Here is a 24,746-nt window from a genome sequence, read left to right as displayed (position 1 = left end):
ATCGAAAGGGAGGGAGTTGAGGCAACTGGTGTGAACAACTCACTCAAGGAATTTGGAAAGGAAAGGTAAGCGGGAAACAAGACAGTAACTAGAGGGAGTACTAGGAGAAGCAGCATAGCTCTGTGGAAAGAGCACAGGCTTTGGAGTCAGAAGTCACGGGTTTAAATCCCGGCTCTGCCGACTTTCAGCTGTGTGACTTTGGGCAAGTCACTTCACTTCTCCGTGCCTCAGTTCCCTCATCTGGAAAATGGAGATAAAACTGTGAGCCCGCCGTGGGACAACCTGATCACCTTGTAACCTCCCCAGCGCTTAGAACGGTGCTTTGCACATAGTAAGTGCTTAACAAATACCATTATTATTATTATTGTTACAATCAAGGAAGGGTTTTTTTAGGATGGGGATACATGGGCGTGTTTGAAAGCAATGGGGAAAATGTCACTGGAGGGCGAGCGGTTGAAGATGGTGGGCGGGAGGAGGCCAGTGTTTTAATAAGGTGAGAAGGGATGGGTCAGAGGTACAGGTGGAGGGGATAGATTTGAAGAGAAGGTGGGCAATCTTCCCTGAGATACTGCTGGGAAAGAGGGGGAAGAGTCATCTGTTGTACTGTACTCTCCCAAATGCTTAGGACAGTGTAATAATAATAATAATGATAGCAGCATTCGTTAAATTGTGCCAAGCACCGGGATGGATACAAGCAAATTGGGATGGATCCAGTCCTTGCCCAATGCAGGGCTCACAGCCTCAAGACCCATTTTACACCACATTAAAACCATTTTACACCACACATAAAACGCCACATTTTACAGATAACAATAATAATAATGATGGCCTTTGCTAAGTGCTTACTACGTGCAAAGCACTGTTCTAAGCGCTGGATGAGGTAACTGAGGCACGGAGAAGTGAAGTAACTTGCCCCACATAACACACGGCAGAGCGACGGCAGAGCCGGGATTAGAACCCATGACCTTCTGACCCCCAGGCTTCTGTCTCCTCGCCACGCTGCTTCTCCACACGGAATTAACACTCAATCAATACGACTGATTGGCCCCGAAGATCTGCACAGGTTCCTCAGCAGGAGGGATACCATTTGTCAGCTTTGTGACTTTGGGCAAGTCACTTCACTTCTCTGGGCCTCAGTTCCCCCATCCGTAAAACGGGGAGGAAGACTGTGAGCCTTGTAACCTCCCCAGCGCTTAGGACGGTGCTTTGAAAATAGTAAGCGCTTAATAAATGCCATCATTATTATTTAGACAGGTGATCACAGGATTCCTTTGGGTAGAACCAGAATTACCGGTACTTTGGAACAGACCAGCAAATTATACACGACTTTTTGCTTAAACCGAAAAAGGCTCCTCATTGAACGCGTACCTTGTTATCTTTGTATCTACTGAGATCAGCAATACAGTATTCCTTGAATAATTTGTCGTAGTATTTCTTGGCCAGCCTCTTCTCCCTGGAGACAGAAGAGCACACTGTTGCAATGAGAAAAACATCCAATCGCCGCCTCGCACCTGAGGAAATTCTGGCGGTGAATAGTAACAGTAAATTACAAATAATCATGACCGAGCTAATGAAGGACTGATAGGGGGTTCCCACAAGATCCTATTATCTGTTTTACGCCTCATCCCTGACTATGCTGTGACTATTTCAACAGCAGGATTCCACAAAACGCCGTAGTTGTGATTCTGAAAGTGCCCATTTAAGGAAATGGCCCTTCATTTTTTCTTTTTAAATGGTATTTAATAATAATCGCATTTATTAAGCGCTTACTATGTGGAAAGCACTGTTCTAAGCGCTGAATTTGTTAAGCACTTACTCTGTGCCACGCACTGTACTAAGAGCTGGGGTTGATCTGAGCTAATCAGGTTGGACTCAGAGAAGCAGCGTCGCTCAGTGGAAAGAGCATGGGCTTTGGAGTCAGAGGTCATGAGTTCAAATCCAGGCTCTGCCAATTGTCAGCTGTGTGACTTTGGGTAGGTCACTTAACTTCTCTGTGCCTCAGTTACCTCAACTGTAAAATGGGGACAAGCACTGTGAACCCGCCATGGGACAACCTGATCATCTTGTAACCTCCCCAGCGCTTAGAACAGTGCTTTGTACATAGTAAGCGCTTAATAAATGCCATCATTATTATTATTATTGGACTCGGTCCCTGTCTCACACGGGGCTCACAGTCAATCCCCATTTTACAGATTCAGTCATTCATTCAATGGTATTTACTGAGCGCTTACTGGGTGCAGAGCAGGTACTAAGCGCTTGGGAAATACAAGTCAGCGACATACAGAGACAGTCCCTACCCAACGATGGGCTCACAGTCTAGAAGGGGGAACCAGACGACAAAACAAAACCTGTAGACAGGTGTCAAAATCGTTAGAATAAATAGAATTCTAGTTACATACACATCATTACCAAAATAAATAGAATAGTAAATATGTATAAGGAAAAAGCATTCATCCTTTCCACACTGCCCAAACAAACAGCAATGAGTTCAGTTGATTCAGTCGGCCCGGAGTCTCAGTAATCAGGAATTTTCGTTTAACCGGGAATCCCTTCACAGCGAATGTAAACGTGACAGATTCTAAAAATCCACAGTTTCTTCTATCATGAACAGTAGCTTCTCTTAAAGTTTTCGTTTACTATTTGGTGGGCTGGGGCCCAGCCTTCATCAATAGACGACTTCATTCTCTACAATCCACTGTGTCGCTTCCCCTTTTGGGAAAACTAACACCAATACCTGGACGATACACACCTCTGGGGTTCCCAACTCATTATTTATGAGGTCTGATTCGTTTGCTTTCTACTCACAAATATTCATTCAATCGTATTTATTTCTATTTCTAGTTATTCTGCTGACTTGACACCCGTCCTCATGATTTGTTTTGTTTTCCGTCTCCCCCTTCTAGACTGTGAGCCTGCTGTTGGGTAGGGACCGTCTCTATATGTTGCCGACTTGGACTTCCTAAGCGCTTAGTACAGTGCTTTGCACACAGTAAGCGCTCAATAAATACAAATTAATGAAATCTGAGAAAACTGGGGTACGGAGCTGGGGCAGTATTCGGCAAAGTGCCCTTTGACTGTCAGCTCCTTGTGGGCGGGGATCGTGTCCACCAGCTCCGTTGTCACACTCTCCTAAGTGTTTAGCGCAGGGCTCCTGCACGCAGTAGGTGCTCAATAAATCCCCCCGACTGATGGACTGATTCAGCCGGGATCTAGATAGGCCGCACCATGTGAACTGACACTCTTAGGCAAGTTATCAATCGGTCGACAGTAATAATAATAATAATGATGGCATTTATTCATTCATTCATTCAATCGTATTTATTGAGCGCTTACTGTGTGCAGAGCACTGTACTAAGCGCTTGGGAAGTACAAGTTGGCAACATATAGAGACGGTCCCTAAGTGCTTACTATGTGCATAGTAAGCGCTCAATAAATATGACTGAATGAATGAATAAATGAGACTCGCCAGCAAGACAATTGCCCTCCTGCCAGGTGAAACACCTAAAATCATTCATTCAATCATATTTATTGAGCTGAGCTTACTGTGTGCAGAGCACTGTACTAAGCACTTGGGAAGTACAAGTTGGCAACATATAATCAATCAATCAATCAATCAATCGTATTTATTGAGCGCTTACTATGTGCAGAGCACTGTACTAAGCGCTTGGGAAGTACAAATTGGCATCACATAGAGACAGTCCCTACCCAACAGTGGGCTCACAGTCTAAAAGGGGGAGACAGAGAACAGAACCAAACATACCAACAAAATAAAATAAGTAGGATAGAAATGTACAAGTAAAATAAATAAATAAATAAATAAATAGAGTAATAAATATGTACAACCATATATACATATATACAGGTGCTGTGGGGAAGGGAAGGAGGTAAGACGGGGGGATGGAGAGGGGGACGAGGGGGAGAGGAAAGAAGGGGCTCAGTCTGGGAAGGCCTCCTGGAGGAGGTGAGCTCCAGCAACATATAGAGACGGTCCCTACCCAACAGTGGGCTCACAGTCTAGAATCCCCAGAGCAACCTAAAAGTAAGACAGCTTGACCCCAGGTAGTTTACCAAGTCATGTCCACTTCATCCTCTTCTTTCCACAGAAATCTATGGTTTTCTCTGACCACGTCCAGGTCTGTCTTGTCATTTTCCCTAGGAAAGGAAATATTTGCATTAATCAATCTGGTGATGATGATGGCATTTGTTAAGCGCTTTCTATGTGCGAAACACCGTTCTAAGATCTATGAGTCTCCCGTCGAGTACCTATGATAATAATAATAATAATGATGGTATTTGTTAAGCGCTTACTATGGGCAAAGCGCTGTTCTAAGTGCTGGGGGGATACAAGGTGATCAGGTTGCCCCACGTGGGGCTCACAGTCTTCATCCCCATTTTACAGATGAGGGACATTAAGTGACTTGCCCAAAGTCACACAGCAGACAATTGGCGGAGACGGGATTTGAACTCATGACGTCTGACTCCAAAGCCCGGGCTCTTTCCACCGAGCCGCGCTGCTTCTCTATGAGCCCCTAATCTGTGTAGAGCACTGTACTAAGATGAGCAGAGTAAAAGAGGGGTAGTAGAAATAATCCCTGATCTCGAAGGGCTTACAATCCAGCGGGCAGAGACAGACGCTACAATGATTTACAGATAGGAAGGAGGAGAGTGGGTATAATAATAATAATAATGGTATTTATTAAGCGCTTACTATGTGCAAAGGGTATATAAGCGAATCCTTGAGGGAAGAACAGAAGCACTTCAAGTGATTCTGTAGTTGGAACGAAGCATCGGGATGGTAGATGGGGCGTAATTTATTTATTGAGATTAATGCCCGTCTCCTCCTCTAGACTGTGAGCCCACTGTTGGGTAGGGACTGTCTCTATATGTTGCCAACTTGTACTTCCCAAGCGCTTAGTACAGTGCTCTGCAAACAGTAAGCGCTCAATAAATACGATTGATTGATTGATTGATTGATTGAGCTCCTTGTGGGAAGGGAACATGTCTCCCCACTCTTTTGTTCTGTACTCTCCCAAATGCTTAGTACAGTGCTCTGCACGTGGTAAGCGTTCAATAAATATAATTGATTGACCGACTGAAGCGAGGGGAAGGGAAGGGATGGACGGGAGATGAATGCGCTGCCAAAACGAAGGCTCATATACGCATACTGACCTTTTCCGAGAGTGCTACGGCTTCTGTCGGAGCAGGAACTGGAGGCGTGGGTGGCCTCTTTTTGATTTTTAGGCGGTACTTACGTGCTTACTGTGTGCTAGGCCCTGCACTAAGCGCTGGGGAAGAAACGAGCTAATCAGGTTGGACATGGTCCCTGCCTCCGCACAGGGCTCAGAGTTACCAGATGAGGTAACTGAGGCCCAGAGAAGTGAAGGGACTTGCCCAAGGTCACGCTTAAGGGGCTTCGTCCCCTCTGCCGCCCAGGCATTTTGGGGGTTCAAGAGAGCAAAGTACCCCACTAAGCTGCAGTGGCCGCCCAGCTTGGTGAGGCCTTAGACTGTGCAGAGCCAGGAGGGTGCCCGGCCTGAGCTGTTAATAACAATAATAACAATAATAATAATAATAATAATGGCATTTATTAAGCGCTTACTATGTGCAAAGCACAATGCCACCAGGCCAGACAGTGCATAGCTCCCCCCCGGATCGGTCAATTCAATTCAATTGTATCTACTGAGTGCTTACTATGTGCAAAGCACTGTACTAAGAGCTTGGGCATGTACACTATAACAAAAGACACATCTACCTCCCCAAGCCCCAGCTACGAGCTCATGGTCTAGAGGGGGAGACAGACATTAATATAAATAGATAAAACAATAAATTACAGATCTGTGCCGTGGGGATGGGAGGGAGGATGAATGAAGGAGCAAGTAAGGGCGAGGCAGAAGGAAGTGGGAGAAGAGAAGAGGAGGGCTCAGTCAGGGAAGGCTTCTTGGAGGAGACGGGCCTTCGATAAGGCTTTGCGGTGGGGGAGAGCAATTATCTGTCTGATATGAGGAGGGAGAGCATTCCAGGCCAGAGGCAGGATAATAAAAATGATAATGATGGCATTTATGAAGCACTTACTATGCGCAAAGCGCTGTTCTAAGCGCTGGAGAGGTTACAAGGTGATCAGGCTGTCCCACGGGGGGCTCCCAGTCTTCATCCCCATTTTCCAGATGAGGTCACTGAGGCCCAGAGAAGCGAAGTGACTTGCCCAAAGTCATCCAGCTGACAATTGGCAGAGCCAGGATTTGAACCCGTGACCTCTGTCTCCAAAGCCGGAGCTCTTTTTCACTGAGCCACGCTGCTTCTCGGATGTGGGCGAGAGGTTGGTGGTGAGATAGACGAGCTCGAGATACACTTCAGGGTCACTTACCCGGAGCGCCGGAAATCTTCTTTTTTGCCGCCGTAATATAAAATATAATCATTCACCAACTTCCTATGCCTTGCGTACTGAAATAGAGAACTGTTAAGGTTTTTTTCTTGCTTCTCTCCTCCTCCCTCTCCTCTTTCTCTTTCTTCCCCTCCTTCCCAGGATTGTTTAAACTCTCCCAATGCTGTCCCTTCTATTCAGCACTGCTTTAAATCGGATGTAAAAGCCTCTATTTCTAAAATAATAATAATAATAATATTGGTATTTGTTAAGTGCTTACTATGTGCCAAGCACTGTTCTAGGCGCTGGGGTAGATACAAGGTGATCAGGTTGTCCCACGGGGGGCTCACGGTCTTAATCCCTATTTTACAGATGGGGTAACTGAGGCACAGAGAAGTTAAGTGACTTGCCCAATTGGCAGAGCTGGGGTTTGAACCCGTGACCTCTGACTCCAAAGCCCGGGCTCTTTCCACTGAGCCATGCTGCTTCTCTATGAAATATTCCATGCACAGGACGATTAGACGAATTCAGTTTCACCTACAATAACCTTGTTTCGACCAGCAAGGTGGATTAATCGCGGAACGCGCCGCTGGGATATTTTTAACCTCGATCCTATTGCTTGATACTGTTTGACTGTCCACAAACAGAAACCTAAAGCCGCAATGTTTTCCAAAAAGAGGACGATTTCAAGACAGATGCACGTGAAACGGGGCTGCGTAAGGAGTGCCATCCTACAGCACACACTCAAATATTTTTAAGACTAACGTCCGGCCTTTAATCCTATTCAGAAATGAAATTAAACGCTTTACATTCAGGGTGACAAATCAGGTAGAGAGTAAGATAGTGTGATGCTTCATTTTCCAAATCAAAGGTTAACCCGGCCGGAAGGGATCGCGTGAGATCCTCAGTGAAACAGAAACAGAATTCAAATCACATGGGAGAGCAACCCTAAACCCCAAAATGTCACGGTCTGAACCCGTAACGTGAATCCATCCACGGTCTTTAGAAATCTTCAGACACGTCAATGATCCTTACAGGTCACAAGGATCACGAGCATCACTAACAATCTAGAAATGCAGGAATGGGGAAGGATGAGAAACCCAAGCCCAGGAAGGGGAAGAGGAGGACGGTCAGACCGAGGAGTAGCCAGAAGGAATCAGGAAGTCGCCTCGGGGCCCAGGGGCCGGGGATGAGGAGAAAGAAGATGAGGGGAGAGAACAAATAGTCAAATGAGTACAGACAGACGGGGTGCCCACTGGGCCCGTCTTCTATCAATCAATCAATCAATCGTATTTATTGAGCGCTTACTGTGTGCAGAGCACTGTACTAAGCACTTGGGAAGTACAAGTTGGCAACATATAGAGACAGTCCCTACCCAACAGTGGGCTCACAGTCTAGAAGGGGGAGACAGAGAACAAAACCAAACATACTAACAAAATAAAATAAATAGAATAGATATGTACAAGAAAAATAAATAAATAGAGTAATAAATATGTACAAACATATATACATATATACAGGTGCTGTGAGGAAAGGAAGGAGGTAAGATGGGGGGGATGGAGAGTGACTGTGAGCCCACTGTCGGGTAGGGACTGTCTCTATATGTTGCCAACTTGTACTTCCCAAGCGCTTAGTACAGTGCTCTGCACACAGTAAGCGCTCGATAAATACGATTGAATGAATGAATCACTCTCCGCAGGCCCCTTCCAGAATCCTTTGCTTCTGTCAGAGATAGGGCCTCACGGTTTTACTATTGGGTTTTATTCCGATTTTCTCCCATTCCACACCCCAAATTTTACCCTCCAGACTCAGTAGGGAAGTCATACCTGAAATAAGTAGGAGAAGAACTACCCTTTTAGTTCCTCGAAGGAGCTTTCCCTCAAATTGGAAACCACTGGGTCCCTCACTTGGTAGAAATGATGAGACCCGTTAAAAGGATACGGCGTCCATTGCCAACAGATGGAACCTCCTGTTTCTTGCTTCTTCCCTGGTAAAAGAAACATTTCCTTGAAGTCACGTTTCAGCTCTGGAGTCTTTTTACACACTCACCTCCGCAAACATCCAACTTTCCATTCTTATTCAGAACCGAGAACCAAACCTCAGAAATGAAAAATGCCCGCGGAAATGAAACAAATACCTATCCAGCTCGTTGGCTGCAACTCTGTGGTGTGGCATCTGTCCGAATTTCTCTTTCTGAAATGGCTTTCTGAGCAGCAATTCTTCACTGCTTGCCCTGGTTAAAAGAAAGAATATTGAAGATTTCACGTTTCCGGCAGAGTTCAATTTTTTCAGAGTTTGAGGGTCTCACGTTCAGGATACGTCACAAGACTTTATGATAATAATAATGATGGCATTTTATTAAGCACTTACTATGTGCAAAGCACTGTTCTAAGCATCCCAGAAAAGTAAAGGCGGGACCCGGGTTCTGTAATAATTAATAACAATTATGGTACTTGTTAATAATAATAATAATGGCATTTATTAAGCACTTACTATGTGCAAAGCACTGTTCTAAGCGCTGGGGAGGTTACAAGGTGATCAGTTTGTCCCACGGGGGGCTCACAGTCTTAATCCCCATTTTCCAGATGAGGTAACTGAGGCCCAGAGAAGTGAAGTGACTTGCCCAAAGTCACCCAGCTGACAACTGGCAGAGCCTGGATTTGAACCCATGACCTCTGACTCCAAAGCCCGGGCTCTTTCCACTGAGCCACGTTATTCATTCGATCGTATTTATTGAGCACTTACTGTGTGCAGAGCACTGTACTAAGCGCTTGAAGATATGAAGATACCACGCATATTCTAGTCTTGTTCTCGCAAATGACCCTTCTCTGAACCGGACAATCTCAGTTTGTTTTCCTCCTCGTAAATTCTGGAGGAGCGGGGATTAGTGAGGGGAGCACGGTCCTGGGAGTAAGGAGGACCTGGGTTCTAATCCCGGCTCTGCCATGCATCTGCTTTGTGGCCTCGGGCAAGTCGCTTAACGTCTCTGGGCCTCTTCTGTAAAACAGGACTTGAGACTGGGAGCCCCATGTAGGACTGGGACTGTGTCTAACCCGATTCACTTGTATCTATCCCAGCGCTTAGAACAGTGCTTGGCACACAGTAAGCGTGGCTCAGTGGAAAGAGCCTGGGCTTTGGAGTCAGAGGTCAGAGGTTCAAATCCCGGCTCCGCCACTTGTCAGCTGGGTGACTTTGGGCAAGTCACTTCACTTCTCTGGGCCTCAGTTACCTTATCTGTAAAATGGGGATTAAGACTGTGAGCCTCCCGTGGGATAACCTGATCACCTTGTAACCTCCCCAGGGCTTAGAACAGTACTTTGCACACAGTAAGCACTTCATAAATGCCATTATTATTATTATTGTTAGTATTAACAAGTACCATAATTGTTATTAATTTTTACAGAACCCGGGTCCCACCTTTACTTTTCTGGGATGCTTTCAGTGCGCTGGGAATAATAAGAATAACAATGATGGCATTTGTTAAGTGCTTACTATATGCCAAACACTGTTCTAAGCACTGGGGGAGATACAAGGTGATCAGGTTGTCCCATGGGGGGCTCACAGTCTTAATCCCCATTTTACATATGAGGTAACTGAGGCCCAGAGAAGTGAAGTGACTTGCCCAAAGTCACCCAGCTCACAGTCTTCATCCCCATTTTAGAGATGAGGGCAGTGAAGCAACTTGCCCGAAGTCACACAGCTGACAAGCCCGAGCCCGGGCTCCTTCCACTGAGGCACGGATATAGGATAATCAGGCGGGGCACAGTCCATCCCACCTGGGCCCCGGAGTCTAAGCAGGAGGGAGAACAGGCGATGAATCCCCATTTTATGGATGAGGTAACTGAGGCCAGAGAAGTGAAGTGATTCGCCCAAAGTCACACGGCAGGTAAGTGGCCGGACCAGGGCGGGGACCCAGATCCTCTGACTTCCCGTGCTCTTTCTGCAAGAGGGGGGAAGTCGATTTTTGGTGACGCTGAGGATGACGACGACTTTATCCCATTCTACAACAGAACCTGAAGGAACTGCAACGGAACAAAAGCAGAGCAACGGCATGCTTCCGAGTCACAAGACCTCGGTTCGAAACGCAGCTGTGTGACCTTGGATAAGTCACTTTACTGCCCCGCCTCAGTTTTCTCAACTGTAAAATGGGATTCGATACCCGTTCTCCCTCATTTTTAGACGGGGAGCCTCATGTGGGACCTGACTGTATCTACCCCAGTGCTTAGAACAGTGCTTAGCACAAAGTAAGTGCTTACCAAATACAATTATTATTAGTATTTTGGCAAGGTGGCTCTAAGATTCGACATAAAACCATTCCTACAGAGACCCCTCGCTATCCTCTACCGGAAAACAATATTTTCAGTCTAGGGTAACTCACGCACTTTGGAAACACACGGCTTCCAGGAAAGACTCCAACAAGGCGGCTTGAGGAATAAATCAGCAGCATGAACAAGTTAAAAGAGCAGAGATTGTCTCTACCTGTTGCCGAATTGTACTTTCCAAGCGCTTAGTACAGTGCTCTGCACACAGTAGGCGCTCAATAAATATGATTAAATGAATGCAAGCCCGTTGCTGGGCAGGGATTGTCTCCATCTGTTGCCAAATTGTACTTTCCAAGCGCTTAGTAAGGTGCTCTGCACACAGTAAGCGCTCAATAAATACGATTGAATGAATGAATGAATGAATGGTTCTAACCCCAGCTCTGCCACTGCTTGCGGTGTGACCTTGGGCAAGTCACTTCACTTCCTCCGGGCCTCAGTTGCCTCATCCGCAAAACGGGGATTCGATCCCTGAACTCTTACACTACGAGCTTCATGCGGGACAGGGACTAAGACCTGATTATCTTACGAGAAGCAGCGTGGCTCAGTGGAAAGAGCCCGGGCTTGGGAGTCAGGGGTCGTGGGTTCTAATCCCGGCCCCGCCACTTGTCTGCTGTGACACCCCGGGCAAGTCACTAGACTTCTCTGTGCCTCAGTTACCTCATCTGTAAAACGGGGATTAAGACCGGGAGCCCCCCGTGGGACCACCCGATCACCTTGGATCTGCCCTGGCGCTTAGAACAGTGCTTGACACATAGTAAGCGCTTACCAAATACCATCATCATCATAATCTGGATACCACTCCCGTACTTAACGCAGTGTCTAGCACATAGTAAGCACTTAACAAACCCCCACCCCTGATAATAAGAATAATTCTGCTTTAAAATGGGATATGGATAGTTTCTTGGTAATGAAATCTGCTAAATGAGAGAAACAGTGGTTACGAGTAGGTAAGGGCTTCCTGGCCATGTAGGCTATGATAAAAAATAAGTAGGAGCCCCAAAGAGAAAAGAGAATTATCTGATCTTTCTGAGACTTGTAAAATCTCCCAAGGGCCAACAGCTTGGTATGGTAGCTCTCCTTTCATTCATTCATTCAATCGTATTTATTGAGCGCTTACTGGGTGCAGAGCGCTGTACTAAGCGCTTGGGAAGTACAAGTCGGCAACATCTAGAGACGGTCCCTACCCAATAACGGGCTCGCAAGGCAGAATCCAGAGACGCCAAGGAACAGATGGTCCATTTCCCAGTAAGGGACCGGTAACTGGACTCTAAGTTGCCAAATGACAGCTTGGCTGGCAATAATAATAATAATAATAATAATAATGGCATTTATTAAGCGCTTAATATGTGCAAAACACTGTTTTAAGCGCTGGGGAGGTTACAAGGTGATCAGGTTGTCCCACGGGGGGCTCACAGTCTTAATCCCCATTTTACAGATGAGGTAACTGAGGCACAGAGAAGTGAAGTGGCATGCCCAAAGTCCCACAGCTGACAGATGGAGGAGCCAGGATTTGAACCCATGACCCGACTCCAAAGCCCGGGCTCTTTCCACTGAGCCACGCTGCTTCTCTAGCGGTCTGTCAGCGGTGCTGAGATGCCTCTCCCGTCTGTGGCAAAGGGGCGGGGAAACGGGCAGGCCAGGCCACACCCTGGAGGGCCCGATGAACGGACGACGCGTTCCTCATATGGCTGCTTTGCGAAAAACCATATTGTCAACAAACCCCAAGGCACGGCATCGTCATTCGCAGTGAATAATAATAATGATGGCATTTATTAAGCGCTTACTATGTGCAAAGCACTGTTCTAAGCGCTGGGGAGGTCACAAGGTGAACTCACTCGCTCATTCAGTCGGATTTATCGTGCACTTACTGTGGGCCAAGCACTCTACTAAGGGCTCGGAAGAGTACGATACATTCCCCCACACACACAACGAGCTCACAGTCTAGAGGGGGAGACTGACGTTGATATACATAAATAAAGACAGAAATGACAGATATAGACATATGTGTTGTGGGGAGGCGAGGGGGATAAACAAAGGGAATGAGTCAGGGCCATGCAGAAGGAGAGGGGGACTCCTGGAAGGCTTCCTGGAGGAGAGGAGTCTTCTTAGAGGAGAACCGTTGTCCCCAAGTGTGATGGAAGAAGACATTTTCTACGCAGCGTGGCTCAGTGGAAAGAGCCCGGGCTTCGGAGTCCGAGGTCAGGGGCTCAAATCCCGGCTCTGCTCATCGTCAGCTGTGGGACTTTGGACAGGTCACTTCACTTCTCTGGGCCTCAGTTCTGTCATCTGGAAAATGGGGATGAAGACTGGGAGCCCCCCGTGGGACAACCTGATCACCTTGTAACCTCCCCAGCGCTTAGAACAGAGCTTTGCACATAGTAAGCGCTTAACACATGCCATTGTTATTATTATTATCTGACCTTAACGACCGAGGCGTTGTTCCCCACTGCTGAGCCCCGGCGAGGCCCCAACAAACACTCACTTCTGCCACTGTGAGCCCACTGTTGGGTAGGGACTGTCTCTATATGTTGCCAGCTTGTACTTCCCAAGCGCTTAGTACAGTGCTCTGCACACAGTAAGCGCTCAATAAATACGATTGATTGATTGATTGATTGGGGGTGGCCAGTCCACGCCCTGGGGTGCGCTGATAGGGAACGAGAGAACCTAAGCGGCAAGCTCATTTGGGCCCAGGGTGTCGAGGCGAAAGGAGAAACCATCCGGCCCCCGGGGCCCACGTGGGGCGTTTAGACGCAGCGGGCCCCATTAACGGAGGGTTTCGAAGTATCCCCACCCCGCGTTAGATGAAAACAAGAGAGCCTGCTCATCTGGGAGCAGATCGTTCGCTCAAGGGACGACGTTCTCGGTTCTCGGGTGACAGCTCTGCCTCAGAAAAACAAAGCAACAAAGAAGCATCTTTCTCATTGACGGGGAAGGTGGGACAGAAAAAGCGCCACCCAAAACCTGTGTCCCCTTCCCGTCCTGGGGCCTACCCAAGAAAGAAGGGGGGGAAGGAGGAAAATCCCCAGGCGCGGCTGTTCTCTTCACGGGGAAGGGAGCAAACCGCGGCATCAGAAAGGCAGGTGGTCGTTACTGGGACGGAGCTGGAAGAACATCGCCCCTTCTCGGGGCCGTGCCCACCGCTCTTCCCTGAAGGGGCGGGAAGCGGGAAGAAGGGAAGGGAAGCATTTGCAGAGATTCCCCAGCGCTTTGGTTCGCAAAGGGCTGCAAGAGGGGGGAAATGAGGGATGCCAGCAGATCCATCCTTTCCCGACCCTTGTCCAGGAAGGCCACCAACGCACAGTTCCTCCGCGCAGCCTTTGGAGAGGGGCTAGAGGAAAGCTCTCTGAATGCTTTCTACTGGGAAGTGAGCAGGCAGCGTGTAGCCTCGAGTTATATGGGGAGGGGTAATGAGAATGATGGTATTGGTTAAGCGCTTACTACGTGCCAGGCACCGTACTGAGCGCCGAACTCTGACGGGAAAACGCTGGAGCCAACTAACTTCGACTGAGGAGCAGTGTGGCCTCACGGGGAGTCAGAGGACCTGGCTCCTAATCCCCATTTGGTCTCCTGTGTGAGCTTGGGCGAGTCGCTTAACTTCTCTGAGCCTCAGTTTCCTCAACCGTTTATCCTCAACAAACACTCGCTTCTGCCGCTGTGGGGACAGCCATTCCACCCTCTGGGGTGCACCAATCCCCGCTTGGCCACTTGTCTCCTGTGTGAGCTTGGGCAAGTCACTTGACTTCTCTGAGCCTCAGTTTCCTCCCCTCTTATTTAGATCGTGAGCCCAATGTGGGGCAGGACACTGTGCCTGACCTGATTAAGTTGCATTTACCCCAGTGCTTAGAACAGTGCTTGATACCCAGTCGGTGCTTACACAGTAAGAATTGTTACTTATGAAGAGCCGGGAAGGAAACGGGACAATCCACAGATCACTGGCAATGGGGACTTTCACGGCTTCATTCCTGGTGAGTTGCTACAGGACATTATCCATCAGTTATATTTATTGAGCGCTTATTGTGGGCGAACCACTATACAAAGCACTTGGGGAGAGTACACGAGAACTATAAAATAGGCACAATCCCTGCCCGTAAGGAGTTCACCGTCTCCAAGGAGCGTGCAGTCTCGACATTCCCGGGGATAAAACTCGATAATTACCTTTTCTTTCCTCCAGCAGATCCTCCGGTCGGCTCTTCATCACTAAAATCGGAGTCATAGTCGCCGTGGACCTGGGAAAAAGAAGTCAAAATATTTTTCAAATGTTAGCAGGGATAGGTAACACGGGGTCGAAAAGTTGCCCTACAGTCCATCAATCAGTAGTGTTCTGTGACGATCACTGGACTAAGTGCTGGGGAGAGTCCAGAAGGGTTAACAGACACGATTCCTACCCTCGAGGAGTTTACTTTAGGGGAGGAGATGCTGAAATGAAATGCCAGCAGGGGGGAAGCAATCAAATTCAGAGATATGTAGGTAAGCACTCGGACTACACGGAAGAGTTGGAAGTGGCAGTAGAGGGGGAGACGGGGCGGGGAGATTCATCGGGGAAGGTCTCCGCTCCTGGGGAAGACGTGCTCCCAGAAGATCTCCGAGGATGGGAAGCGAAGTGGTCTGTGAATGGGGAGGGAAAGCCCAGGCAGGAGAGATCGTAACCGGGAGGTCGACGGCGAGAGCGATGAGAAAACGGTTTCACAACACCTAATTTGGGGCAGCAGGGTTGACAACCGAAGTACTAGCTTTGTAGACTGAAAATCCCTTTCTCGGGGGTCAAAGGATCGTCGTCCTTCGAGGAGATTCCCAACTCCGTCGATCCGTCAGTCAATCAGTGGAAGACATTGAGCTTCCCAATCGCTTAGTACAGTGCTCCGCACACAGTAAGCGCTCAATCAATCAATCGTATTTATTGAGCGCTTACTGTGTGCAGAGCACTGTACTAAGCGCTTGGGAAGTACAAGTTGGCAACATATAGAGACAGTCCCTACCCAACAGTGGGCTCACAGTCTAGAAATAAATAAATAAATAAATAAATACGATTGAATGAATGGAGTACTTACTGTGTGCGGAGCACTGTACTAAACCCTTGGGAGAGGACAATACCGTATGGTTGGTAATAATAATAATAGTAATAATGATGTCATTTATTAAGCGCTTACTATGTGCAAAGCACTGTTCTAAGCGCTGGGGAAGTCACAAGGTGATCAGGTTGTCCCACGGGGGGCTCACAGTCTTCATCCCCATTTTCCAGATGAGGTCACTGAGGCCCAGAGAAGTGAAGTGACTTGCCCAAAGTCACCCAGCTGACAATTGCCAGAGCCGGAATTTGAACCCATGACCTCAAAGCCCGTGCTCTTTCCCACTGAGCCACGCTGCTTCCCAAGAGGCTCCCCATCACAGTCGGAAGTGAAACAGAGATGAACGCTTTACCAGTGAAACAAACCGCATTCTTCTCCTCCCCTCTCACCCGAATATTAAATGGAGAAGAACCAATCAATCAATCAATCGTATTTATTGAGCACTTACTGTGTGCAGAGCACTGTACTAAGCGCTTGGGAAGTACGAGTTGGCAACATACAGAGACAGTCCCTACCCAACAGTGGGCTCACAGTCTAAAAGGGGGAGACAGAGAACAAAACCAAACATACTAACAAAATAAAATAAATAGAATAGATACGTACAAGTAAAATAAATAGAGTAATAAATATGTACAAACATATACATATAAACATATATACATATATACAGGAACCAAGGGATGAGGAGCGGGATGTTACATCTTTTAAACATTTGTCTATGGGGCTTGGTCAGAGTGGAAAGATTATTAGAGAAGCAGCGTGGCTCAGTGGAAAGAGCCCGGGCTTTGAAGTCAGAGGTCAGGGGTTCGAATCCCGGCTCCACTACTTGTCAACTGGGTGACTTTGGGCAAGTCACTTCACTTCTCTGGGCCTCAGTGACCTCATCTGGAAAACAGGGATGAAGACTGAGAGCCCCCCGTGAGACAACCCGATCACCTTGTATCCCCGCCCCCCCGGCACTTAGAACAGTGCTTCGCACAGAGTAAGTGCTTAATAAATGCCATCATTATTATTTATTTATTATTATTATTAGCCACCGGATGGGGATCCTACGGAAAAATCCTAGTCACCGCTTTTAACATTTCATAACGTGGCCAATGGCGTTGAAACGGACCGCAACTCGGCGGTCTCTCTCTGACTTGTTCATTCCCCAGGCCGGGTTCGGTTTGAAATGAAGCAGAAGAAGCTCGGCTTCTGTTAGAAATCTGGAGTAGGTGGGAAAGCAGCACGGCAACATTTTTCGATCAGGACTAATTCGGGCCGTAAGCCGTCCTGCAAGTATAGGGTATCGCTGGGCGTTTTACAAGACTGACTTCCTTTGACGCAGCGGAGGACCCAGGCCTTTGCTAAAATACAAGTGGGCTATTGTCCTTTGTCCGAAATTCTGGCGGGCAGTTTTAATTAAATTATGAAGACTCAACTGTACTCTGGGTTAGGAATTTGGTGCTCTTTGGCGCTCATCAACTTGCCGAGAGACAAGAGGGACGGAGGGGGGTCAGCAGGAACGCTGACGCGGCAGCCACGGGGGAGAGGAGCGCGGCTCAGTGGAAAGAGTCCGGGCTCTGGAGTCGGAGGTCAGGGGTTCAAATCCCGGCTCCGCCGCTTCATTCATTCACTCAATCGTATTTATTGAGCGCTTACTGTGTGCACAGCACCGTGCTAATCAATCAATCGTATTTATTGAGTGCTTACTGTGTGCAGAGCACTGTACTAAGCGCTTGGGAAGTCCAAGTTGGCAACATATAGAGACAGTCCCTACCCAACAGTGGGCTCACAGCCTAAAAGGGGGAGACAGAGAACAAAACCAAACATACAAACAAAATAAGATAAATAGAATAGATACGTATGAGTAAAATAAATAAATAGATAGAGTAATAAATAAATAAATAGAGTAATAAGCTAAGCGTTTGGGAAGTACAGTTGGCAACGTATAGAGACGGTCCCTACCCAACAGCGGGCTCACAGTCTAGCTTGTCAGCTGTGTGACTTTGGGCAAGTCACTTCGCATCTCTGGGCCTCAGTTCCCTCATCTGTCAAATGGGGATGAAGACAGTGAGACCCCCATGGGATCACTCTGTAACCGCCCCAGCGCTTAGAGCAGTGCACTGCGCATAGTAAGTGCTTAACAAATACCAACACTACTATTATTACTAAACAGACACCATTCCCTGCCCACAATGAACTGACAGTCTAGAGGGGGAGAGGAGACGTTCAATAAATGGCAGAGAGGAGGGGCTGGAAGTGAGGGGGGTGGGGGCGGAGTCAGGGAGGAGGGATTGGGAAGGGGTATTTTCAGGAATGAAGGCTGGGCACTTGTGGGAAGAAGGAGGGAAAAGGGGTGGGCAGAAGGGGAGAGGAGGAGGAAGCAGGGGGAAGTCGAAGGGAGGACGGGTGGGAAGCCGGGTAGAGACGGGAGGAGGGAATGGGCTCCAGAAGGAGGGGAGGGAGAAAGGGAAGAGGCTGTGGGCACAGGGAGGAGGGGTGGGCATTTGGAGAGAGGGGGAGGAAGGAGGGATGGGCCCTTGGAATAGGGGTGGGAAGTTTGGGAGAGGAGGAAGGAGGTGGAGCAGGGAATGGATGGATGGATGGATGGATGGATGGGTGGATGGATGGATGGATGGGTGTAGAGAAGCAGCGTAAACAGCCCGGGCTGGGGAGCCAGAGGTCATGGGTTCTAATCCCGGCTCTGCCACTTGTCAGCCGTGTGACCTTGGGCAAGTCATTTAACTTCTCTGGCCCTCAGTGACCTCATCTGTAAACTAGGGATGAAGACTGTGAGCCTCACGTGGGACAACCTGATTACCATGCATCTACCCCAGCGCTCAGAACAGTGCTTGGCACATAGTAAGCACTTAATAAATGCCGTCATTATTGTCACATGGATGGATGAGTGACTGGATGGATGGATTCATTCACTCATTCATTCAGTCGTATTTATTGAGCGCTTAGAGAAGCAGCGTGGCTCAGCGGAAAGAGCCCGGGCTTTGGAGTCAGAGGTCATGGGTTCAAATCCCAGCTCCGCCAGTTGTCAGCTGGGTGACTTTGGGCAAGTCACTTCACTTCTCTGGGCCTCAGTTCCCTCATCTGTAAAATGGGGATTGACTGTAAGCCCTCTGTGGGACAACCTGATCACCCTGTAACCTCCCCAGCACTTAGAACAGTGCTTTGCACATAGTAAGCGCTTAATAAATGCCATTATTATTATTATTATTATTATTATTACTGTGCGCAGAGCACTGTACTAAGTGCTTAGGAAGTACAAGTTGGCAACATATACAGACAGTCCCTACCCAACAATGGGCTCACAGTCTAGAAGGGGGAGACAGACAACAAAACAAAACATATTAACAAAATAAAATAAATGGGATATGTAAATATGTACAAGTAAAATAAATAGAGTAATAAATCTGTACATATATACAGGTGCTGTGGGGAAGGGAAGAAGATAGGGAGGGAGGATGGGGAGGGGAAGGGGATGAATGAATGAATGCATGGATGGATGGATGAATGGATGAGTGAATGAATGAATGGATGGATGAGTGGATGAATTCATTCATTCATTCAATCGTATTTATTGAGCGCTTACTGTGTGCAGAGCACTGTACTAAGCACTTGGGAAGTACAAGTTAGCAACATATAGAGACAGTCCCTACCCAACAGCGGGCTCACAGTCTAGAAGGGGGAGACAGAGAACAAAACAAAACATATTAACAAAATAAAATAAACAGAATAAATTTGTACAAGTAAAATAAATAGAGTAATAAACACGTACAAACATATACACATATATACAGGTGTTGTGGGGAGGGGAAGGAGGGGAGATGGGAGGAATGGGGAGGGGATGGATGGATGAGCCCGCTGTTGGGTAGGGACCGTCTCTCTATGTTGCCAACTTGTACTTCCCAAGCGATTAGTACAGTGCTCTGCACATAGTAAGTGCTCAATAAATACGATTGAATGAATGAATGAATGAATGGATGGATGGATGGATGGATGAATGGATGCGTGAATGGATGGATGAGTGAATGAATTAATGAACGGGTGGATGGATGGGTGAATGAATGAATGTGTGGATGGATGGATGAATGAACGGATGGGTGAATGGATGGATGGATGAAGTGTATTGTTAGTCGTGTAACCCTGTTCAGAACCCTGGAATTGCACATAATATCATCTCCTTTATATAAACCATTGCACTCTTTTTGCCCCCTACCACTTGTTAGTGAAACAAAGGCAAGTCAGGCTTGTGCAAAACACAATTAGACTGACAATTACAGTCTATTACACAATTACAAGACAATTACACAAATCTCAGACTGAGCCCCCTCCTTCCTCTCCCTCTCCTCCCCCCCCCCGCCTTACCTCCTTCCCCTCCCCACAGCACCTGTATATATGTATATATGTTTGTACAGATTCAATACTCTATTTATTTGTTTACCTTATTTGTACATATTTATTCTATTTATTTTATTTTGTTAGTATGTTTTGTTTTGTTGTCCGTCTCCCCCTTCTAGACTGTGAGCTCACCATTGGGTAGGAACCTCTCTAGATGTTGCCAACTTGTACTTCCAAAGCGCTTAGTACAGTGCTCTGCACACAGTAAGCGCCCAATAAGTGCGATTGAATGAATGACTGAATGGGTGGATGGATGGATGAATGAATGAATGGATGGGTGAGTGAATGAATGAATGAATGAATGAATGGATGAATAGATGGGTGGATGGATGGATGGATGAGTGAATGGATGGATAGATAGATGGATAGATGAATGGATGGATGGATGGGTAAATGAATGAATGGATGGATAGATGGATGGGTGGATGAGTGAATGAATGAATGGATGGATGTGATGGATGGATGAGTGAATGAATGAATGGATGGATAGATGGATGGATAGATGGATGGATGGATGAGTGAATGAATGGATAGATAGATGGATGGATGGATAGATGGATGGATAAGTGAATGAATGAATCGATGGATAGATGGATGGATGGATGAGTGAAAGAATGAATGGATGGATAGATGGAGGGATAGATGAGTGAATGAATGAATGGATGGATAGATGGAGGGATGGATGAGTGAATGAATGAATGGATGGATAGATGGAGGGATGGATGAGTGAATAAATGAATGGATGGATAGATGGAGGGATGGATGAGTGAATGAATGAATGGATAGATGGATGGATGAGTGAATGAATGAATGGATGGATGGATGATGAGTGAATGAATGAATGGATGGATAGATGGATGGATGAGTGAATGAATGAATGGATGGATGGATGACTAGATGGATGGTTGAGTGAATGAATGAATGCATGGATGGATAGATGGAAGAATGAATGGATGGACAGATGGATGAATGAGTGAATGAATGGATGGATAGATGGATGGATGGATGAGTGAATGAATGGATGGATGGATAGATGGATGGATGAGTGAGTGAATGAATGAATGGATGGATGGATGGATGGATGGATGAGTGAATGAATGAATGAATGGATGGATGAGTGAGTGAATGAGGGGGGCTGGGCAGTGGAGGAGGGAAACTAGAGTCCCGCCCCTCCCCCCCCCCCCGCCACCCCGTTCGGTCCGCGGCAGGAGCTTACGGCGGTGGCGCGCATGCGCGGCGGCTCCATAGCGCCCACTGCCCCGACGGGGGGCCGCGAGCGCCGCGACGCCCCCCAGCGGCCCCCAGCCGGCCCGGAAACAGCCCAACGGCCCGACGGCCCGACAGCCGGCCGGCCGGCCGGGAACTGACAGCCGCGCAGGCGCACACGGGCCGGAAACGGCGCCGGCGGAAGGAATGAGCCGGCGCGCCCCGCCGCGGAGGGGTTCTGCGTCACGCACAAACCGGGCCGGCCGGAAACGGGGGCCCGGGACTAAAGGGCCGCCGCCTCCTCACCGCCCCCCTGGCCCGCAACGCCCTCCCTCCGCACGTGTCCGCCTAGCGGGCTCCCTTCAATCAATCAATCAATCAATCAATCAATCGTATTTATTGAGCGCTCACTGTGTGCAGAGCACTGTGCTAAGCGCTTGGGAAGTATAGAGACAGTCCCTACCCAACACACAGTCTAGAAGGGGGAGGCAGACAACAAAACATGTGGCCAGGTGTCAGGTCATCAGAATAAATAGAAACAAAGCTAGATGCACATCCTTGACAAAGTAAATAGAATAGTAAATGTCTACAAGTAAAATGAATAGTGATAAATTCATTCATTCAATCGTATTTATTGAGCGCTTACTGTGTGCAGAGCACTGTGCTAAGCGCTTGGGAAGTACAAGTTGGCCACATAGGGAGACGGTCCCTACCCAACACACAGTCTAGAAGGGGGAGGCAGAGAACAAAACCAAACATACTAACAAAATAAAATAAATAGAATAAATATGTACAAGTAAAATAAATAAATAAATAGAGTAATAAATATATACAAACATATATACATATATACAGGTGCAGTAGGGAGCTCACCTCCTCCAGGAGGCCTGTGAGCCCACTGTTGGGTAGGGACCGTCTCTATATGTTGCCAACATGTACTTCCCAACCGCTTAGTACAGTGCTCTGCACACAGTAAGTGCTCAATAAATACGATTGATTGATTGATTGATTGATTCCCACACTGAGCCCCCTCCTTCCTCTCCTCCTTCCCCTCCCCACAGCACTTGTACATATGTCTGTCCAGATTTATCACTCTATTGTTTATCATTTATTACATATTTATTGCTCTACTTATTACAGATTTATTACTCTATTTATTTTATTACTCCATTTACTTTGTGCATATTTATTCTACTTATTTCATTTTGTTAATATGTTTTGTTTTGCTGTCCGTCTCCCCCTTCTAGACTGTGAGCCCGCTGTTGGGTAGGGACCGTCTCTAGATGTTGCCGACTTGGACTTCCCAAACGCTTAGTACAGTGCACACAGTAAGCGCTCAATAAATACGACTAAATGAATGAATGAATATGTTGCCAACTTGTACTTCCAAGCGCTTAATACAGTGCTCTGCACACAGTAAGCGCTCAATAAATACGACTGAATGAATGAATGAATATGTTGCCAACTTGTACTTCCAAGCGCTTAGTGCAGTGCTCTGCACACAGTAAGCGCTCAATAAATACGATTGAATGAATGAATGAATTTATCACTCTTTTTATTTTACTTGTACACATTTACTATTCTATTCATTTTGTCAATGATGTGCATCTAGCTTTATTTCTATTTATTTTGATGACTTGACACCTGTCCACATGTTTTGTTGTCTGTCTCACCCTTCTAGACTGTGAGCCCGTTGTCGGGTAGGGACCATCTCTATATGTTGCCTACTTGGACTTCCCAAGCGCTTAGTACAGTGCTCTGCACACAGTAAGCTCTCAATAAATACGATTGAATGAATGAATGAATGAATGAATGAATATGTTGCCAACTTGTACTTCCAAGCGCTTAGTCCAGTGCTCCGCACACAGTAAGCGCTCAATAAATACGATTGAAAGAATGAATTTATCACTATTTATTTTACTTGTGCACATTTACTATTCTACTTATTTTGTTAATGATGTGCATCTAGCTTTTCTTCTAGTTGTTCTGACGACTTGACACCTGTCCACCTGTTTTGTTCTGTTCTCTGTCTCCCCATTCTAGACTGTGAGCCCGCTGTCGGGTAGAGACCGTCTCTGTATGTTCCCAACTTGGACTTCCCAAGTGCTTAGTATAGTGCTCTGCACACAGTAAGCGCTCAATAAATACGACTGAATGAATGAATGAATGAATATGTTGCCAACATGTACTTCCAAGCGCTTAGTCTAGTGCTCTGCACACAGTAAGCACTCAATAAATACGACTGAATGAATGAATTTATCACTATTTATTTTACTTGTACACATTTACTATTCTATTTTATTTTGTCAATGATGTGCATCTAGCTTTACTTCTATTTCTTCTGACGACTTGACACCTGTCCACCTGTTTTGTTTTGTTGTCTATCTCCCCCTTCCAGACTGTGAGCCCGCTGTTGGGTAGGGACCGTCTCTATATGTTGCCAACTTGTCCTTCCCAAGCGCTTAGTACAGTGCTCTGCACACAGTAAGCGCTCAATAAATACGACTGAATGAATGAATGAACAAAATGAATGCTCTGCACACAATAAGTGCTCAATAAATACGATTGAATGAATAAACATCTATAATTCTGTTTATTTCTATTGATGCCATTGACGCCTATTTGTTACTCTATTTTATTTGAACATGTTTATTACCGTATTTTATTAATGAGGTGTATATAGCTATAATTATATTTATTCTGAGGGGATGGACGCCCGTCTACTTGTTTTGATGTCCGTCTCCCCCGCTTCTAGACTGTGAACTCACCTTGGGCAAGGATGGTCTCTCTCTGTTGCCGAATTGTACTTTCCAAGCACTTAGTACAGTGCTCTGCGCACAGTAAGTGCTCAATAAATACGATTGAATGAATGAATGATGCCTGTTCACTTCTTTTGATGCCTGTCTCCCCCCTTCTACACTATGAGCCCACTGTGGAAAGGGGTTGTCTCTCTATGTTGCCGAATTGTACTTTCCAAACGCTTACCATAGTGCTCTGCATACAATAAGCACTCAATAAATACGATTGAATGAATGAATGCTCTGCACACAATAAGCACCCAATAAATACGATTGAGTGCCCTGTTCACTGGCTTTGATGTCTGCCTCCTCCCTTCTAGACTGTGAACCCAGTGTGGGCAGGGATTGTCTCTCTTTGTTTCTGAATTGTACTTTCCAAGCGCTTAGTACAGTGTTCTGCACACAGTAAGCGCTCAGTAAATACGATTGAATGAAAGCTCTGCACACAATAAGCACTCAATAAATATGATTGAATGAATGAATGATGCCTGTTCATTTCTTTTGATGCCCATCTCCCCCCCTTCCAGACTGAGCCTGGTGTGGGCAGGGATTGTCTCTCTTCGTTGCCAAATTGTACTTTCCAAGCGCTTAGTACAGT

General features: G+C 46.8%; 1 protein-coding gene across 2 annotated transcripts in view; it reads right to left on the bottom strand.

Moving 5' to 3' along the window:
• Positions 1 to 24,746, bottom strand: part of LOC119943926 (protein FRA10AC1) — a 73,074-nt gene that overhangs the window by 37,646 nt on the left and 10,682 nt on the right. Inside the window, exons 1-7 of one of the 2 annotated variants that reach the window (XM_038765135.1) lie at positions 21,361 to 21,437; positions 14,839 to 14,909; positions 8,499 to 8,594; positions 8,303 to 8,348; positions 6,365 to 6,441; positions 4,069 to 4,152; positions 1,369 to 1,453 (exon numbers count right to left, since the gene is read on the bottom strand). In XM_038765135.1, coding sequence (XP_038621063.1) covers positions 1,369 to 1,453; positions 4,069 to 4,152; positions 6,365 to 6,441; positions 8,303 to 8,348; positions 8,499 to 8,594; positions 14,839 to 14,909; positions 21,361 to 21,390 — 489 coding nt within the window. In that variant the 5' untranslated portion in view covers positions 21,391 to 21,437. Of the gene's footprint in view, positions 1 to 1,368; positions 1,454 to 4,068; positions 4,153 to 6,364; positions 6,442 to 8,302; positions 8,349 to 8,498; positions 8,595 to 14,838; positions 14,910 to 21,360; positions 21,438 to 24,746 lie in introns of those variants that run through there. The other variant, XM_038765134.1, reaches the window with a different exon arrangement.

The sequence above is a fragment of the Tachyglossus aculeatus genome, chromosome 22, assembly GCF_015852505.1.
Source record: "Tachyglossus aculeatus isolate mTacAcu1 chromosome 22, mTacAcu1.pri, whole genome shotgun sequence".
Classification (NCBI taxonomy): Eukaryota; Metazoa; Chordata; class Mammalia; order Monotremata; family Tachyglossidae; genus Tachyglossus; species Tachyglossus aculeatus.
Note: the sequence above shows the minus strand (reverse complement) of the source record. Positions and strands in the feature narration are given on the sequence as shown.